Source organism: Salvia miltiorrhiza, chromosome 7, assembly GCF_028751815.1.
Source record: "Salvia miltiorrhiza cultivar Shanhuang (shh) chromosome 7, IMPLAD_Smil_shh, whole genome shotgun sequence".
Lineage (NCBI taxonomy): Eukaryota > Viridiplantae > Streptophyta > Magnoliopsida > Lamiales > Lamiaceae > Salvia > Salvia miltiorrhiza.
The window spans coordinates 8,590,840-8,610,719 of record NC_080393.1 but is presented as its reverse complement, the minus strand read 5'-3'; the positions used below and the strand labels follow the sequence as shown (position 1 = coordinate 8,610,719).

At 35.7% G+C, this 19,880-nt stretch overlaps 2 protein-coding genes across 13 annotated transcripts; both read right to left on the bottom strand.

Annotated features, from left to right (window-relative positions):
* Positions 1-565: 565 nt before the first annotated feature.
* On the bottom strand, positions 566-10,684 carry LOC130992319 (uncharacterized). Of its 10 annotated transcripts, none has more exons than XM_057916899.1 (19): positions 10,501-10,680; positions 9,821-10,184; positions 9,470-9,712; positions 8,640-8,812; positions 8,338-8,509; positions 8,031-8,168; positions 7,771-7,957; positions 7,272-7,417; positions 6,660-6,836; positions 6,455-6,565; positions 6,137-6,256; positions 5,878-6,037; positions 4,863-5,026; positions 4,657-4,743; positions 3,593-3,921; positions 3,294-3,375; positions 3,025-3,164; positions 1,402-1,627; positions 566-1,088 (listed from the first exon to the last, which is right to left on the bottom strand). In XM_057916899.1, exons 2-19 carry the CDS (start codon positions 10,133-10,135, stop codon positions 774-776), a joined length of 3,285 nt encoding a protein of 1,094 aa, XP_057772882.1. In that variant the 5' UTR covers positions 10,136-10,184; positions 10,501-10,680; the 3' UTR covers positions 566-773. The 10 variants fall into 10 exon arrangements, with proteins under 10 accessions (XP_057772882.1, XP_057772884.1, XP_057772877.1 ...); XM_057916901.1 differs by having other exon boundaries at positions 7,272-7,414; XM_057916894.1 differs by having other exon boundaries at positions 1,402-1,651; positions 10,501-10,679.
* Positions 10,685-16,625: 5,941 nt separating this feature from the next.
* Positions 16,626-18,999, bottom strand: LOC130992318 (uncharacterized). Of its 3 annotated transcripts, XM_057916892.1 has the most exons (7): positions 18,803-18,999; positions 18,412-18,528; positions 17,760-17,827; positions 17,470-17,664; positions 17,204-17,366; positions 16,947-17,093; positions 16,626-16,867 (listed from the first exon to the last, which is right to left on the bottom strand). In XM_057916892.1, exons 2-7 carry the CDS (start codon positions 18,484-18,486, stop codon positions 16,841-16,843), a joined length of 675 nt encoding a protein of 224 aa, XP_057772875.1. In that variant the 5' UTR covers positions 18,487-18,528; positions 18,803-18,999; the 3' UTR covers positions 16,626-16,840. The 3 variants fall into 3 exon arrangements, with proteins under 3 accessions (XP_057772875.1, XP_057772874.1, XP_057772876.1); XM_057916891.1 differs by having other exon boundaries at positions 16,626-17,093; XM_057916893.1 differs by lacking the exon at positions 18,412-18,528 and having other exon boundaries at positions 16,626-17,093; positions 18,803-18,911.
* Between the last annotated feature and the right edge of the window lie 881 nt (positions 19,000-19,880).

The following is a 19,880-nucleotide window of genomic DNA, read 5'->3' as shown; positions in this document are numbered from 1 at the left end:
ATAAGTAAAATACACAAACAGGTCTGAGAAACTAGCAAAAAATATCCGCTTTTCGATGAGTTATTCAAAGTTATCCAAAGGGTATCGACATGTTATTTATCATCTGAACTTAAATTTCACTTTGGAGGCCGATGAGACTCGTCGTTCCACTCATTTATAGCTTCGATGGAACAATTATGAATAATGAAATTGTAAATATAAAATTTATAAATCTTTTGATTGTCTAAAGAAATTATTATTCCTTTCGTTCCATTCTTCTTGTCTCATTTTTCTTTCTTATTCATTTCCTAAAATGGCATAAATTAGCACCTAATCAAAAATCTTAATTTCCATACCCAAAAAAATAAGAGAGTAATTAATAAGGTTGAAAAATAATAATCCATATAAGTAGCTTAAACATGTGGCCCACACAACAAACAATGATTAATTAATTCGTTTTAATCCCGTGCCGAAGAAAAAATGGAACACAAAGAATGCGACGGAGTTAGTAATATTCTTTTTAAACTTTAAAAAATACTACTAAAAAGATTCTTTTGATTTTCCAACTACATTAAATGCATAGATATTAGTCGCAAAATAAACTAAAATAATAAGAAAATAAAATTTTACAATGCATATTCAGTAGATAAAAAAAATCTCAAACTTAGTTCAAAACTTGTGCCAAAATTAGAGACTAGACAAGAAAGCCTAAGGAATTAATTTCTATCAAAATTTAATAATGAAGCAAGAAATACACATTCGTACAACATCTCAGAGTTAGTTCTGAGTTGTAATCAATGTCTATGGGAATGTTTTCTGGTCCGGTGATATGTGTCGCCGTTGTTCCTCTGTATGAGTCTGAAGGCAAAGGAGACGAGTCCGATGGTAGCCATTGCATAAAACACTCTATACGGAGCTAATGCCAAAGCTGAAAGATAGGAATAAAATCCAGCAAGCAGATAAACAAAGCTTAGTTGGATTTCCCAGGATCCGATGGGAAAGAGATAGAAGCTGAATTCGGGCTTTGAATTGCATAAACCATGCAGCACCACTCCCATGCTAAGTATAGAATCCCATAACCACGGAAGCCTATGCCCAATACCAATCCGCTGCAAATGTACAACCAATGTCAGCTGTAGACTACTCAAAGCTCATGTAAACAAAAATCACTTCTCTTGTTATTGTCCTCCACTATCATCACATAAGATAAGAGGCTTCTATCTTTTGCTTCTATTTTTGGAATACTAAAAGTCTAAACTTAAGAGACTTCTGTCTTTTGCTTCTAGTTTTGGAAAATTAAAAGTCCAAACTTAAGCTCAAAGTCCAAAATCACACAAAGACACGAGGAACACTAGGAGATAAGTATCAAAATAAAACATACAGTAACTTTTTTCAAGTTAGCTTGCGTCATTTTCACTATACCTGAAGCCAGGCCACAAGTGAAGGGACAAACATTAATGCTGCGAGCAAATGTAAAACAAGTAACCCATGCCGGTGGTGGAAGATCTCTAATTGTGCATCGCCATAGCTTCTTCTGTATTTGGGGCTACCACTACGCGTCTCATTTGTCGGGAACAACTTGCTATTATTATCGTAACTACCTTCGCCTTCACTTCCAGATTCATAAAACTCCTTGGTCTGGACATGGCTGCGAAATGAAGCCATCAAAAAACTGCTTACAAAGACACAAAGCAAAACTTAGATTGTATTAGAGACGGATAAATATAATAATACACGTGAATTCGGCTGCCATTGCACCACTAGAAGAAGAAGAAACAAGAAGAAATCTAAACAAGAATAAGAGACATGCCAAACAAAATGTGTGGGAAATATTAGAAAAAGGAAAGCCATCTGATACAACAAGTAAACAGCAAGTGTTCCAGTTTTCCAGAACTGGAAAAACTGTACGACCAGACAACCACATATGCATACCACAGCCCGAAAAATCAAGCAGTGTGAGTATGTTGTGGCTCCTCCAGTTTAAGAGTGGAGTATATTGGGTTAAATGTGTATCATTATTCATCAAGGTCGTACTTGCATTGGAGGAAATATATTCTGAGACAGGTTCAGGAAAATGAGGTTTATACTTGATCATAGAAGGGAATAACTTCACTTTCCTGTTCCACTCAAGAAAGTGGAAGCAAATTAAAGCAGATAAAACAAACAGGTTCACCCTTCCCCTCTGCAAACAGAAGCCCACCCCCCAACCCCCACACACACGAAAAGGGAATCTAACGAGTTTACATCACATGTAATTGCATGCAGTGGCGGAAATTAAAATTAAAAAGTGGGGTCCAACTAACTGTAATTTAATCAATGTTAAGAACATTTTTTAAATTAAAATTACAAATAAATAAAGTTATAACCTAATCATATCACCATTTAAATTACTACATCACAACATTATTAAAAAAGTAGTTACACGACTACCTCATACTAGCATTTATCTTATCTTCTTTTAACTTGGACCTAGGTCCATTAATGATGAAGATGAAACATCCACAATAGGAGAAACTTTCGTATAAAATTCTTCCATTTATCTAAAATATAAGTTCAAAATGTTTCCTAATTTTAAATCTTCTTTACTGGGTGGAAAGAACTGTGAACAAAGCTTTACTGAATTTGAACTTTAATTCTTCATCGTGCAATAATATAAAACTAAACTATATTTTTACGTCATAACACACCACAATAAACAATGATTAAATGCAACAGAAACATAATCATAGACAAAGCTCAAATGATAGATTGGTAAACATGTTATCTTAGGATATGTTGGAGAATAAAAAACTACAACTTTTACACCCAAACCCTTGAGTTTTCATTATAACTATAGGTTCATAATCTTTGTCTTAAGTTATTAACATGAAAGGAAAGAGCTTGACAAGGGAAATCATTACATGTAGAAACCAACTTTCTTGTACTAATAGTGCATGTCCTCATCATTTATGTACAAACACATGAAAATTTCAAAATAAAGGGTTATAATTATATGAAAATATAAGTACAGTTCAAGCATTCTAGTCGAAGTAATTATATAGAAACCTGGACAGTGCGCTGTGGCAACATAGAACATGTGATAAGAGCAATACAAACAGACCGAGTGCTGGATGCACAAGACACACCAACGTAATAGCAAGCCATGACGTAATAAGGAGAGGATTCGCCATCAAAATCCTTACCACCTGCCCCACAAAAGATTGAACAAGGAACATGAAATCGACTCTTAATAAGTCTATCTCACATCAAATTAAAGTAGATTGGACTTTAATAGGGGGGGAGGGGGAGGAAGTAACTCAGAAGTGATATATTACCTTAATAGATGCAAAGCTGGAGGTTATATTTATGAACCGCTGGAGAAAATGAAAGGAAAAGTTCCTTTCACAAACTTGCCACCTGAAATATTTGATTTTAGTTTAGCTTATGGTAATATATGATAGTTCCCCTATTAGTTGCTACTGGAATAGAGAGTTCAGAATAAAATGTTTTCCTTAATAAAATGAGACATGGACTATACAACCAAAACTTTGAATTATGTTATTATGATTGAACAGATCATTTGAATGCAAGTGGAGAATGTATTTGCAGGCACACAAATAAAAAAACTGCTAACCATTTCTTGACAGCTACATGGAGAAGGCCAGCCACATAAAACAGCATTTGGGAAAGTAATATCAACAGAACTATCGCGCCATTTGCAAAAACATAACAAAGGATTGAGACAATTGGGAAACTTATAATTGGAGGAAGGGCTTGAGAGCTTAGGCAAGACAAGAGAATGGCAAAGAAAATTGGCAATATGGCAAGGGAGAAGAATGCCCCAGGGATTCTCAAGTTTGATTCAACAGCAGATAGCAGAGATGGTATAGGCTGATCAAGTTCCCATGCATATGCTTGCCGCATCAGAGCGAAAAATGCAACAGCAAAGCATAGACCACTGATCTGCATGAATAGGTTACATTAGAGCAAAACTGTAAGCAATGTGAATAAGCTTATTAAACCAATGTGATGGGTAAACTGTAAACAGCAGTTCAGCTGATATATCTAAATGACAAACAATTCAATAATATAGATATATACATATATGACTATATGTATATATAGAGAGAGGGAGGTTCAAATAAAAACGTTCCTTATTCTATTAACTATGAACCAAGCATTGTAATATACAAAAAGCATGATTATAAAAGAAGCATTGTCATATACATAAAAAAAAGTATTATCATAGATAGAAGCACTATTCCGTTTGAAAATCAATCCGGACCATCCATCAATCAAGATCTATAAACACTGAAAAATAGAGCTTTATGCAAAGTCACAGCATTTTTAACTGGTATATTAAGATGTATATATTTAATGACAAATTTGTATATTGGAAACAACCTGAAGGTATCTCACTAAGAAAAACAATAGAGCCTTATGCAAAGTCAAATGAATGGATAACACACTTTCACTATAACTAAGGGATTCAGAAAGTAATGATGTGGAGTCAACTTTAGAACAATGAACACTTGCTCTAACTTTCAAAAGGGTAAATGATCAGAATCTGAAATTTTGAAATTGGAGTACAGTTAAAATCTATATATGAACAAAAATCATCTGAAAAGTCTTGAGTTTGAAAATTCCCCCCCCAAAAAAAGTCTGTTTGAAAAGGATAGATGTTCAGAACGAATGTACCTGAGAGAAGTATAAAAGCAAGAATCTACCAGTGCTAGCAGTAACAGAAACACCAATAGTACTTGTGTAAGAGCAATGTGGGTCTATCTGCAAAGAATTTCAGTAAAACTTTAGCTACCAAAAGTACATGAAGGATGCCTCTAAAATAACGAAAAAATTCGGCTAACAAGTTCCGGTGAGCAGGTATCATTTTTCAGTCACAATACCAGTAACAAAACAGTCGTCTTGTCAGAATCTTGAGAAGAAGTCCAGAGTGCCGGAGAAGAATCAACAACAATTGTTTCAGAATACAAATTAGGAAATACATGTAGGCCAGATGTCGCATCCCAAACAAGTGCGACAGGTGGGAAACAGCGCCTCTTACAAAGTCCTACATTCATGAAATAATTCAATACAAGAATAAGAACAGATAAAGCAACTGTTCTATCGTAAGATGGCAGTAAAATCTTTTAATAGCTTCAAACTTAATAAGTGTCAGCACACACTATCTATATTTTACAATCAAAATAAGATTAACCAGAAATAGAAAAACCCAAAAAATGTAATCAGGATTTTATTCTCACGATTGGTTCAGGCACAGCCCATGCGAGTTCAAGTCAAGGAGGGAGAGAGAGAGAGGGAGTGCAGAGTTAGAGTAAAGTAACAACAAAATCCAGAGGGATTGCAAAACCAGAATATACAAGCTGTCAAATGTAATTAGTGATCGAGCTTCATAATAAACTCTGACTAACATAATAAAAATCAACTCTGGCTGACAGATTGCAGAATCAAAAATTTCATAGAACGCCAATCTCGATAACAAACTTCTTAGGTTGCCTAACTAACTAGTTCAAGATGGCTAATCTAGGATACAAATTTCATGTAGCTTCATGCTATACCTGATAAGTTCTAATATTACGTAGGAAGTTATATTGTTTGAAGAGTTTAGCAAAGCTGTCGTGTATAGAGTTTTTAATGATTTAATTAATCTAGACAGAGAGTTTTAACATAAAATTGGTGTCCATTATGTGTACTGCAACCAAAAAGTCTCTTTAATGCAATGCGCAGATTATATATTGTTAGTGATGCACGCAAAGGACCTGCTGAGTGCTGAGTAAGAGGCACCAGTTTCTCGCAGTTATTAGGGTAGTTGGGAAACTGTAGCAAGAGTTTGATAGATTGGACGAACTCAAACATTAAGTTCAAAACCTATAAAAATTGTGGGGGTGAGAGAACACTTACTACTTGTTTCCTCATCTCCAGACTCTTCAATGGGAAATTCCGATTTTTTAATCCCACAGCCAGTTGTTGTGATGGATAAAGAAACAGGGAGAAGACCTAAGCTAGCAGAGAATGTAAGACTGAGAGCAAGAGGATGATCTTCCTTCAAAGTCATATCCTGCTAAACAACCAAGTTATGAATATAAAGAAAATTACTACCCAAGATTTGCTGAATTATCTACCAACTTCAAGAGCTAAGCTACATCTCAAAAATCGTAACCTGTTCTGTGTATAATGAACTGATCAACTGGTAAGAAGAGAAAATTTTCTCCCCATCCTTTGGATTGAAAAATTGTCCGACTCCCATGGACGCGGCTGGTGGGGGTCTCCCCGAAACAGTCTGAGAACAGGAAGTCTCTCAATGTAGACAAGTACCAAATATATATATATATATATATATATATATGTATATATATATATATATATATATATATGTATATATATATGTATAAAGAGGGATCTTATTGCTACTAATTAATATGCATGCTTGAGCTACAAAGGCAAACAAGCGAAAGAATAGAAGTCATAAGATATGTACCGGACGAGGAGCCACAGAAATTGTCAGAAACCGAAAGCCATGCATATCTTGAGGACCCAACCAAAATATAGCAGATGGAGGAGCTTGTTCAGTTTGACTACCTGGCTCAATCTTACAGGACAAATGGACATTTTCAGAATAAGAATATATAAATATGGGCTCGTGACAGAATGCTCTGGCTAAAACAAAGACAAAAACATAATACCTGCCTTGGGGCTGGTCCAGATGGAACGTGGACCATTTTAGCTGTGACTTCAACAACCTGTTTGTTCATTGAAACTTCTGAAGCTGAAGTTCCCTTCTCTCGCCAAAGATGCAGTCGCACACCAGAACAAGGTGAAAGATTTGTGACGAAAGCAAAGTGGTTTTTTCCATCCTGACCCTGAAATTTGAAAGAGTTCTTTGAATCCTGATTGACAGTTTATTAGCATTAACGGGATACCATATTTATCAACAACCCCCACTATAGCTACCAATTTTCCTTATCTGTTTCAGTTTCTGGCTAACACGAACACACAATAACATTGGTATTGATTCAGAAAGCACAACTTTGCTCCATTATGCTTAGGCTGTTACATCATGTATTAAATTTTCCTAAATAGTAGACCCAGTTAATAAATAAGAGAATACTAAAGAATCAAGTCACAGAATTTCTCAATTATTATGCAACCCTGGTGGAGCTCTACATTTATGACGCAATAGAAAAGTCTAATATAACAGGGGAGATCAAGTTATCTCAATTTCAGACCCTTTTACCCCTATACCCATCCTCATTAAATCCAAATAGGAGAAGTTTCTAAAGTCCTTTGAAGCTAACCAGTTTTTGAATGTCCAACCATCGTCTTCTCCCATCCATAGCTAAAACAGTGACAGTACTGGTTTGGATGTACAGGTCTCTTTCAAGTCCATCATCGCTCCATTGGCTACTACTTGGGCAACCCGATACTCCAGAACCCAATCCTTCTTCATCAAAAGCAATTTAGACGCATTATTTACACCAGAAGATCACGAATAACACTACCAAAAGCTGATTCTGTGCACAAGTATCATATAAAATCAAGGAAAGATAAAGGATAAACATAATACCAAATAACTTGCACAACCAAGGTTATTTTAGAAAATAATATCCTCATTTACATGATTCCCTAAATGCCAAACAAATAGTTTAAGATAGATCCAAACTGTCTGGACCCAATGGAATAGTTAATAGCCTTGGGTTCTGACACAAATTATGATTGACTAATCATGCAATAAAATTCAAGCCAAGTGATTCAGCCAGCTTCTGCATAAAACCATGGGATTCAAAAAGGGAGTACCAGGATTCACTTTCTCTTTTATATCATGGATATGGTCAGATTTATGTGCTAGTTGCAATTCTGTGGATGCAAAGTTCTTCGGAATTCCACTATCAAGCATCTTCTTAAATATTCCAAGTCTTTGCCGCACATCATTTAAAGGTTGACTTGTCTTCATGTCTATCAAACTGAGGAGAGTGTGAGACATCTACAAAGCAATTTTTAAATTTAGGGCCCCATACACTATGTGATAGTACTTACAGTATAGCAATATGACTTACTTGCACAACTAGCTGATTACACCATAAGATAACCTGGTGCTCCATTGACAACCACACGTTTCTCATACCAGTGCTACTTATGAAAAAGCCATGTGTGGGAGGAACAATTCCATCAAGGGATTCTAATTTCGAGCGTACCTGGAATGAGAGAAGTAAAGAATATGCAGTGCAAGTAGGATAAAGAATTCTTAGATAATGCTATGAAATGATCCCATAATAGAAGAGCTCCCATCTGAATGTGAGCTCACAAGTTTTCATGAACCAAATCTTAACTTGTCCAATATAATAAGAGCAAGGACACATTTACCTGGTAATCATTATAACCACCAGAAATGGAGACGATGATGACATGGGAAAGCAAAGGATCAGACAAGTGGCGTCCAGTTCGAGAGGTTTGGACCTCATATCCTTTCCTCCATTCCTGATTTACTTGTGCATAATAGTGGCCCAAGGATGGCTGTAATGCCACAGGGGGAGACCTGGAACATTAGGAAAATTAGGAAACACATTAAAGAGATTAACTTGTCCATTATAAACTATCTAAGATTGAACAATTATATGCAAAAAGAATAGCATTAGGAAACACGTTAAAGATATTATAAAATTTACTGGTGGGGTGTGGAGAGCGTCAGAATAGTTTCAACAGCAAACTTTCTCAAATGGGGGTGCACTACTGCAGCCCTAGCAACAAAACCACCCATTGAGTGACCAACCAATATCACACTTTTAGGGGGACGGCCTTTTGCTCGTGCATCATGTGCTTCTTTGTAAAGATCCAAAATCTACAATAATAAACAAAATAGCTATTAATGGAAGCATAAGAGAACTTAATGTTGTATGTCTTCATTGTAAAACCAGCAAAGGAAATAATAGAGATAATTGAGCCCAAGTCAAGAAGTAAAGCAATTATTTTCTACATCAGGCTGTAGCTGTTTTGAAAATTAGACCCACCAAGTGCCAGAAACATGGCAATAACAAATATGTCGAGTTACCCGCAAGTTGAAGTTACAACAACTATGTGATATATATGACAGACGCCTAGCAACATTGCAAACTTATAAGGTAAGAGAATTCATAATGAATTTTGGGTTCTAAGTTTAGATAAGATGCTGCCCTGGTTATCCAATTACTATTATACAGTTATGTAATTGAAAGAAAACAATACACAGTTCAGTATATTTTTTATATTTGTCACCGATCTTTACATACAGAATATAGTGAAGATGAGTCATAAAACACCTCCTAGTCAACCCACAAAAATATAATTGTGTTAGCAACAAAGAGAACAACAAATTCTCTTTTCTTTTGCAACAACTTTTTTGGATTTCCCAGGTGATGGTTTAGTTAATAAGTCTTCCTGCAATCAATCATGCATCCAATTTTCATCCAGTCTCAACAAACCTAATCATAATTCATGCAATTAGTGACAAAAGTGGTACCGTGTGAATGGCATATACTACATATTCCGAGTGTTCTTGAAGAATCCGACCATCCATTGCAGAATGTTCACCTTCAAGATCCACTGCATACCAATCAAGCATGGAAGTATATTGACTGGGTAACAAAATGTTATTCAAATCAATATCCACGCCCTCTCCCAATTGTGGATAAGCCTGGTTAGAGTTCCATTCAAGTGGACCTCCTTGATAAGCCCTATCAGATTCTGCACCAATGGATCTGACCTGTACAGACGCATGAAAGCATTTATATGTAAGTAGCCATTTAGGGAAATAAATCAGCTTCATATGACAGAAAATTCTGATAAACATCAGTTGAAATAAGGGGCTCGCCTGTTTGTAGCTTCCACCATTGCCTGGGATGAAAAGAACTGGCACACCATTAATCTTCTTAAGGTGATCATCATAATCAATCTTTCTCCAGCCTTCATGGTACAAAAATAACCCATATTTTGTTGTCGACACATTCTTCGGCGTGGGGATAGGAATGTATGTCGGGTACATATACGTCATCACACAACCATTTACAACTGGCTTCAACAGATAATAAACCCCCATAAGCCCAATGCATATGGATATTATAACCACAGTTGCTACTCTGAACTTCGCTCTGAGCGCTTTCATGTCCACACTATCTCTAAGCCCCATCCTCGAAAATCCAATCTTTAATCACCAGCATCAGAAAGAAGTTCCCATCCTAAATACATATTCAAAAATTAAACACAGCATTACGCCACAAGATAAGTACGCGAAAAAAAAATACAATAGTAAAATAGCAGATTCGATCAAATTATGCTACCAGCGAGCAATCTAAAAGATTCATTTTTGCTGCTAAACATCTTAACTAATTTGCCAACTCAAATAGTTGCAAACAAAGATCAGACATTTGAAGATTGCGCCTTAAAAAAATGAAACAAATCAAGCGTAATGCATACAAATCCGCAGCTAAGAACACACTCCCTCCCCCCCAAAACAAGCAAAAAACTGAAGAAAATTAAAGTAGGCAGAGCTACCTCGAAGTGTGAGATCCAGCTGAGAAGTAGTGGAGAACAGCAGGCTCTGTGGGGATGGGAGAGGCAAGGTGATCAGATAAAGAGATTTTCACTCAGTAATGGAAGAAATTCAGTTTGAATCATTTCAAAGATCAAAAAATGGCGTTTAAATTTTCATTAAATTCTTAAAAGCCTACGGGAAAATACGAAAAATATTGAAGAGAAGGGTTCTAATAGTTGGTCCAATAATGATGTGACACGTGCGCTTACTATTTGGTCCACAAGTTATGTGAAAGCGAAACTGTATGTGATGGCTTATTCAGATTCCACGTTTGGGTTGGGCCCTAGAATTTTGGGTTAGGCCCAACATTGTTAATATTCTCCGCAACCACAATCAGCCCGCTTACTTTTAAAAAAAATGACAGATACTCCCTCCGTCCCGCGAGTCTTGACACGTTTGGGTTCGGCACGGGAATTAAGGAGTTGTAGATTAGTATTTTAAGTGTGTAATTAATAAAGTATAAAATTGATAAAGTAGGAGAGAGAAGGTAATAAAAGTGATAAAGTAGGAGAGAGAATATAATAAAAGTGATAAAGTAGGAGAGAGAAGATAATAATTATTGCCAAAAAAGGAAACGTGTCAAGATTCGTGGGACGGCCCAAAAAGGAAAACGTGTCAAGATTCGTGGGACGGATGGAGTAGTACGTATTTTCACATTTTCTCCACCATTTTTACATGTTAATATATAATAGAAATTTTTTTAAGATAAAATGAAATATTTTTTTGAACTGCTCATTTTTTCTACAATATTTGATAATATTATCTTTAGATAGTAATGTGAAAATATTTTTCAACAATTCTTTTTTTGAAACATATTTTCAAGCATTTAATATACTAGTAAATTTAATAATTTATCCACCCATTTCCAACATAGTAAATAAGTGTAAAGGATAAATATAGTACTCTCTCCGTCCCGAGAAGCTTGAATAGTATTCATTTGCGGGTTGTCTCGTGAAGATTTGAGCGCTTTCTTTATCACAAAATACTAACTCTTCAAAATTCGTGTCGAAAAGAAATTGTTCAAACTTCGCGGGATGGAGGGAGTATATGATAAAGTTTTTTTCATCTCTAGTGATATATGATAAAAATGAAGGAAAACCTAATATTTTTTTCATATTCTCTTATTCAGTTTTTTTCAATAAAAATTTTACAATCTAAATAAACGCATCCTAAAATTTAATTATTTGCTAAACTTATTTAACTTTGTTTTGCTCTTTAATTTCTTATGGTTTGATGGGCGTGGGCCGCTTCGGATCTATTTAAGGCTAAATACCAATTCTTGTTGAGATTAGTCGATTATAAAATTTATTTTCTATGTCAAATTATTTATTATGGAAAGGCTTAGTCGTTCAGAACTCAGTGTCTTCACTTTTAAGTTTTAAATCTATTATTTTAAATATATTTATTATAAAAATAAAAACAATTATAATTAATACAATGGATTATAATTTAATATTTATTTTAAAAAATTAAATAAATTATATACCCTAATAATGAAGTTATCAATCCTAATAATCAATTATTAATTAATAAAACTAAAATAAAATGCTATAAAATAACTTGATACTCTAATTGAGTATAGTAAACCCTAACTAATAAGTATAGAATCAAACTAAAGCACAATAATGTCAAAGCAATGGTAAGTTGTGTGACAACAAGAGTTAGGATTCGCAGTCCCTAACTGAAAATTTAGGGTCTCGATAGCAAATAACATACTCCCTTCGTCCGCGAAAGAATTTCCTATCTTTTATTTTTGAGACATCCACAAAAGAACTTCCTACCTATAATCCTCTTACTTTTCATTTTTCACAACTCCAATATTAATTATAACACATTCTCACCACTTCCACTACACTCAACTACCTTTTATCCACTCTCCATACACTCAATAATATTTTTTCTTAAAACCCGTGTCACTCCCTCCTAGGAAGTTCTTTCATGAACGGAGGAAGTATTTTATAAAAAAAAAAAAACAAATCCTATTTCCTTCATTTCAATTGAATAGGTTTATTTTTTTCAATATAGTATATTTAGGAAAGTAAAATTAGAATATAAAATGTATGAATTCATATTTAATATAGTATAAAATGATTATCCAAAAAACAATCAAGCCAAGTAAAATAGGACAGGTATATATGAAAGTGAAACTGCAAAATCATCAACAACTCAATACACAAAAGACTATCAACTACCAAATTATCGGATTATACTTTACATGAGTGTTTGGTTTGATGAATGAGATGTATAAGATGGATAGGATATAGTAAGATTTGATTATTTGAATTATTTAGTTTGTTGTTTCAATTAATTGACTATGAGTCTATGGCGTGGGATAAATTGAAATATTATAAGAGCACAATTGTGTGCGGCAGCCTTTCCTTTGCATGTGTATTTTTTGAATTTTAAATTATAGATTTGTGGAAGGTTAAATAATCAATCTAATTTTAAGGTGACAAATAATAGATGAAATCGTATGTCGACAAATAATAGATGAAATCGTCTGTCTCATAATTTATTGTGTCTTATCGTATTTTACTATTAACTTTTTTATTTTAAAAATATTTTATATAAAAAAATATTAATGAACTCTAATGAACATTTATTATTAAAAAATAAAATATTTAAAAATTAACATTAATAGTCAATTATTAACTCAAATAAATATAAAAAAAATTATAAACCTTGATAGAATGAGTGAACTCTAGTTAATTATCTTGAAATTATACTAAAATATAGTCCTAAATTGATAAATTAAAATTAAAGAGAATAATAATTAAAATTACATAATAGATTGAAATGGGACACAAATGAAACACCTAATGTGAGATATAGGATCTGATGTAAATAAATAATCATTTTATTGGATAATTAGAATGTGAACCCAATGATTTATCAGGAATAAAATCATGCAAGTTAAATATTTAATTTAATTAAACTATTATTTTATTAATAATATTTTTTTATCACTTAAACCAAACACTTCTTCAATAATTCTCAGTTTCAAACTTCAAATTTATGTTATCACTCACTATGAGCACGCTCGAGCCGATATATTATATACGAACAAAAACAGGTGTTAGAGGACTGATTCGTCACGACGCCGGCTATGAAGGAAGGATTGGTAGCTGCGGCCAAACCGCGATGATAAACAGATCACCAATCACCAACATCAAGGAAAGGCAATATTTTATACTTTCATATAGTATCAACAAACTAAATTTTGAATGAAAGTTTCTACATATAGTAAACTGGTGGCAAATGCTCTTGTATCGAATGAAAGTGATAGCTCTGACTTTGGGAATATCATCTATAGTTACAACTTACAAGCACTTGCTCATAAGTTTGGATTATAATGACCGTTATGCTAGAAGAGATACGATAGTTGCGGCCCATAGACTTGCTAGAAACACTTGTGATGCTATGGATACATGTGTTTGGGATAAACCTCCGATTATTGTGGAGGGTCTTCTTCATAGTTCATGTATGTGTTCTTAATAAATCGCTTGTCTTTGTCGAACAAAAAAACTAACTAAATTTTGAAAATGTATTCATTTCATATATTTTGAAAATTTAAAGTGTTTCTCAATCGTGTAATTATTTTCATTAATGGACTATTGAACTTTGAATATTGTAGAAATATATCACTAATAAGGGTGAGCAAAAACCGAGCCGACCAAAAAAATCGGAAAAAAAAAGTCGTTTTCGATCGGTTCTTTTGCATGGTTGGTTGGCTCGGCCCATTTTTTCCAGAAATCTCGATTTTTTCGACCGGTTCGATTTTCCCGAATTTGATCGGTCGAAAACCGAACCGACCGATAAATATATATAATAATATATTTTTTTTAATTTCCTAAAGCTGCGCCCCCCTCCCCACCCCAATTTCCTAACCCTAATTTCATAATCATCTCACTTTTCTCTCACTCTATGTGGCGCCTCCCCCCACCCCAAACAAAAACTTGCCTCCTTCCACCCCCAGGCCCCATTTCAGATCGGCGAGACCTCCGGCGAGACGCCCTACCTTACCGCCGCGCCTCGAGCCTCCCGGCAAGACGCGCTCCATTCCAGAGCGAGCCGCGCCTCCAGCCTCCCGGCGAGACGTGCTCCGTTCTAGAGCGGTGAGCCTTCCTCTACGCCGCCGCCTCACCTCCACACCAGTCTGAACTGCTGCGAACTACTCCCTTAGTTCATCCCCCTCTTTCACCTGCATATCCATCGCCGACACCACCGACATCTACTGTTGCTTCTCCTTGCCTCCAGTTGTTGCTTCTCTGAGTGCGCCGTCGCCGCCGCCAGTTCATCCAGCTATTCGGCTCGGCTCTATTCGGTCGGTCGAAAACTAATTATTTCCACAGTTCGGTGTTCGGCCGGTTGGTCTCCAAACGTCGGTCGGTTCAGCCCATAAACCCTCCAATCGTCGGCCCATTGGTTTGTATTTTTTTGGTCGATCGGTCGGCCGAACCGACCGATGTACAGCCTTAATCGCTCATGGTTATTATAGGTTAATTGCTTGTAAATCTATAATGTTTTATCGGAATTGGTTTTTGCTTCTAATTTAAAAAATCTACTTTTAAATACATAACCTTTCATTTTTGTCTCGTTTTTGTCCGATTAGCAATTTTTTCTTACGCCGACGCTGAAAATGACACCGTGGCAGCCAGAAATTGACACCTAAACTATTTTTTATATGTAAAAAAAAAAACTTAAAAAGGAAAAAAGAAAAAAATAAACCACCCTCACCCCACCCATCGTCTTCCCCACCCCACCCCACCCACTCCCAACCCCTAATTCCCCTCCCCCCACCCTCCGCTGCCGCCGCCACCACCACCACCATCTCAACACCAAACAATATCGCCAGCCCTCCTTCTCAGAAGCACGCAATTTGAGGGAGAAGAGTCGAGCCCTAGCCCTCTTTTTTCTTTCGAGTCCAGCCTCTGAAATTCGACCACCAGCACGCTGCCCCCGGCCACACTCCATCGGAATCACACCTCCAACCACCATCTCCAACCGCGCCCCTATTCCAGCCGGAGCTACAACACCAGTCTTGTGGCTATTAAAAATCGAAATCTAAATTTAATTTTTGAATCGACTGGGCTTCGGATTTTGAATTTAATTTTTGAATCAACTGAGCTTTAGATTCTGAATTTAATTTTTGAAATAAAAAAATTGGAATTAAAAATGTTCGAAATCTGATTTTGATATTTTGTTTCTGAATTTGGGTGAAAATTGTTGGCTAATGTTCGAACCTATTGTCGGATCTGAGTCGACCACCGCTGAAGGCGGCGAGATAAACAACGCCAGGTCATTTTCTCTTCCTTCTTGGCGATTCGCGCGCCACTAGTGAGCTTGGAAGCTAGAGCATTCGAACGGAGAAGGAGATGACCGGCGAAGCGACCTTAGCCAGTGACGTCGCGATCCTTCTCCAGCATGGCTCCGAGCGTCGACTTGACTTGGACGAGCGGGTGGAAGGGGGATTTTCCTATTTTTGTTTTTTTTTTATTACACATGTCAAAAATATGCTTAAGTGTCAATTCCGACTGCCACCGTGTCATTTTCAATGCCGGCGTATCGATCACCGAACAAATTCGAGACAAAAACGAAAGATTATGTATTTAAAAACAGATTTTTTAAATTGAGAGCAAAAACCAATTCTGTGAAAACGGGATTTACAAACAATTAATCCATTATTATATAACTTGATAATAAATTTCAAAATTCAAAATGTCCCACCAATTTTTTGATACTCTTGTTTATAGCTCATTTGCATTCATATTCCATTTATTTTGCACAACTATGTATAAATAATTCTTTTTATTTTCAGTTTCAAATTGCAAAATAAGGTTGTTCGACAACACCAACTAATGAGCAATATCCATTCCAAAATCAAGTTGGTGAGCTGTGTAAATCAATGGGCAGATTCCAAGTTGGTGAGCTGTGTAAATCAATGGGCTGATTGGCATCTACATACTTCCTTTTATGTGTTTTTAGCTTTTGATTTTGATCAAAAAATTGATTCATCGCGTGCAACCATGTTGGAAGTTTAACTGATGAAAATCAACGGCCTAAATAAGTAGAAATTGAGAAAAGGTGATCGAAAGAGGCTACCGAATATAAAAATGGTGAGTCATGTAGTAAAAATTTATTACTACTGTTAAACAAGCCTAGCAGTAACTGTGGTATGTGAATCTCATAATATGGTGCAAGTGAAGTTGATATGTGAAAGTGAAGTGAACCTTCACCAGTTTGATTTCAGATATAGATTAGAGCATAGAAGGATTTCAAACACTAGAACCTCCAAGCGAGTCAGCCTGTCAGCTCTTCCATTTGGCCCTGTTCGTATCAATAGCTATCAAATTACAAAAGAGGTTTCAATCTAATGGCAGAGAAGACAGATAAGTTGTAGAGCGACCTGAGTGATGTATTGCTCTGCATCAGTTCGTCGCAGGAACATGATTGCGTGTCGTGCTAAGTTGGCTACCTGATCACTCAGCGCAATCTCCCCAATATCATCAAGAACTCTCACCTTTATGTAGGGATCTTTAGGAGGAATCATATCCTGTATATATAACCTTAACATAAGATAGAATAAATGATTGTGTAACTCATGTACTAACCACAGCATACTCTCCATCCGATGCAAAATGTTGTGTGCAGAGAATTAGTTACCACAGTCAGATGAAGATCAAGCTCTGCCATGTAGGATTGTAGAGTGGCAGCATGATTTTTGAAATATTCTTTTTCAGTAGTATTGAGTTTCTCTTGGATTTCTTCAGGAAGCACACTGTCGACCATCCATCCCAAACTTCTGATGACTTCTGCCCGTTTATATCTAAGATCAGAGAATATGGCCATGATGAGGATATGGCATATACGCTCTCATATGCAAGGATAAAAAGGAAGAAGTTGGTTAAGAGTGAGTTCTTATTACTCACACATAAGCCATGAGACAGCGCTTATTGCGGACCAAGGAAAGGTGATGAACCAGTGCCCCAAATTGATCAGATTTCAGAGCATTTTGGATGAGTGTCTTCTCAGCTTCAGAGTTCCTCGTTTCATCTTCTGAAATTCCAATTTCCTCTTCTGATCTCCTTTTATCTTTCAATTTATTTTCATGCTCTTGTATTTTCCTGCCATCATCAAATTCAATAGTTTGAATAGGAAACCAGTCAACCACCATATAGACATGGTGAAGAAGCATACACAAATGCACTAGAAAGCTTACCTCATTAAAGGCTGAAGGTGAAGGAGATGCCCATCACATTCTTCAAGCACTTGAGCAAAAAGGTCATTCTGTTATGCATAGAAACTGATGCAAATCAAAAGAAGGAACTGGAATGGCCAAAAAATTCGCACTTGGATCCTAACAGAAAAGATATAATCATGCTGAGTAATATAGAAAGAATTTCAAGCCATGAGCATAGGCAAGTAAAAAGGTAGTCAGAATGGTTGAACTAATTGATAGCTCGATTTAATTGCCATCTTCCTTCTCTACACTTGATTGCAAAACTACTTGATTCAGAAGAATGAATTTGAAAAGAAAGGGAATCATAGTTCAGAAGAATAAGAAAATTTTGTAATGTGGTAACCAACATAAACTCATTTCTTCTTGGTGCTTCATCAACTCCCTTAAAAATGTACAATGCCACAGAAATCAAGCCGTTTACTTTAGCATTTTACTGCTGCAGTCTACAGGCTACAGCATTGAAGTGGACTGATAAAGTGATAATCCTCTTCATTCCAATTCCAAATACACACACACAGTATCTATATAATCATTGACCAAACTCACTCAGTCCTATCAATACCATCAAAGAAACAAGACCAGTAAAAATGCAAATCAGGCTCCACATAAACCGAAGACCTACGCTGCTTACATTGAAAGTACAAATCTGCCCAGGCTCACAACTAGCGAATTCCTTCACTAATTCACTTGCTTTTCTCCCGTACATTTTTCCTCAAATTTCAAACGGGTACAACTTTTTGCAGCCAAACTGCAACACAAGCATTTCATCAAACACGATAGGTACAGAAATTCCTCAGCAAAATACTCTTTTTATCAATAGGAATGAAACGAATGACATGCATACAGGAACAAATAAAGACACTAGAAGAAGAAATTCACTTCGAACACACTAAGGATTTTCAAATCTCCAAATCGTGTTACAATTCAAACTTCTAAAATAAATTACTAAAATCAGACTACTACTTAAAATCGTATAAAGAATAACGAAAAAAAAAAGCTTCCATCCATCAATTAGTGATTACCGTTTTCCGGGCTTTGAAATTAGGGAAGGCGGAGATTATGATAATAGGTCTTCAAGAAACGAAGAGATCAGATGAACTCGACGGTGGAGAAATTGAGACGGAAAAGGCGTAGTGTGAGGCTGTGAGCTGAGCATTCTCTCAAGAAAAAAAGGGGGGGCAGAGCATACTTTTGGCGGGAGATGTAAAAACTTTAAGCCGCTGAAAATATAATGGGCTTGCACTTTTAACAGATGCATTAAATGGGCTGGTCCAATTATTTCTTGTTTTAAAATGGGCCATAAAATAAACATAACCAACCCAAATTGTAAATTTGTAATGACTTTCGATTAAATATATATAGAGATATATCAATATTTTAAGGTAATTAAACAAATTAGAGGAATTCATAGGACTAAGACCAAATATGGTACTGAAGAAAGATATACAGTTTTGTTACAATTACAGATGCTAGTAATTGATGTGATTTACCAGTGTATAAATTGGTAGTTTTATTTAAATGGTTTTATATACGTTTATTCCTTTATCCAATTTAATTAGCCAAGCTGCCTCTAGTAGTATTATAAGCCAGTCCAAATTTCGTTGTTTAAGCCAAAGCCGTGTATATGCCTCCTTTTTGTACGGGTAAAGATAATAGAATCAAACCTCATGTGTGTGTGTGTGAAGAAGGCGGGGGGGATTAAATTCCCTTTAGAAAAATGACTAATTAAATGAATCAAGTTTCTAGCCCCAAAAAAAAGCAGGTCAAATCAATATTTTGTAACTGAATCAACCAAACACATACACATGCATGTCCCCCGTATGGGAGTTTGTATTGTTAATTAATCAAATAAATAAATATTTAACATAAGTTTACAATGATCAGCAACTACGTATTTGCTATTCTTTCCGTTTGGTAATTGGTACGTACTCTGCAATTGGACGATGAAGCGCAGTCTGTTGGTAAGACGCTTCCCCTCCAACCAATAGGTTGGGGGTTCGAGTCACCCTAGGAGCTAGAGTGTGAGTGGGTTTTTTCCTTTCTTTGGTTGTAACAATTTAAAAAAAAAAATCAATAACTCCTCAATATAACTATAAGGTT

What these genes read in the sequence shown, in the direction of transcription:
- LOC130992319 (XM_057916894.1), bottom strand. Translation starts at nt 10,135, where the DNA reads ATGGGGCTTAGAGATAGTGTGGACATGAAAGCGCTCAGAGCGAAGTTC. An exon ending in ATGGTGGAAGCTACAAACAG is followed by an intron (nt 9,713 to 9,820) that starts GCGAGCCCCTTA and finishes GCGTCTGTACAG; the next exon opens with GTCAGATCCATTGGTGCAGA. An exon ending in ACGCTCTCCACACCCCACCA is followed by an intron (nt 8,510 to 8,639) that starts GTAAATTTTATA and finishes CTAATGTTCCAG; the next exon opens with GTCTCCCCCTGTGGCATTAC.
- LOC130992318 (XM_057916891.1), bottom strand. Translation starts at nt 18,486, where the DNA reads ATGTACGGGAGAAAAGCAAGTGAATTAGTGAAGGAATTCGCTAGTTGT. An exon ending in GGCAGATTTGTACTTTCAAT is followed by an intron (nt 17,828 to 18,411) that starts GTAAGCAGCGTA and finishes TATGCATAACAG; the next exon opens with AATGACCTTTTTGCTCAAGT. An exon ending in CGCTGTCTCATGGCTTATGT is followed by an intron (nt 17,367 to 17,469) that starts GTGAGTAATAAG and finishes CTCTGATCTTAG; the next exon opens with ATATAAACGGGCAGAAGTCA.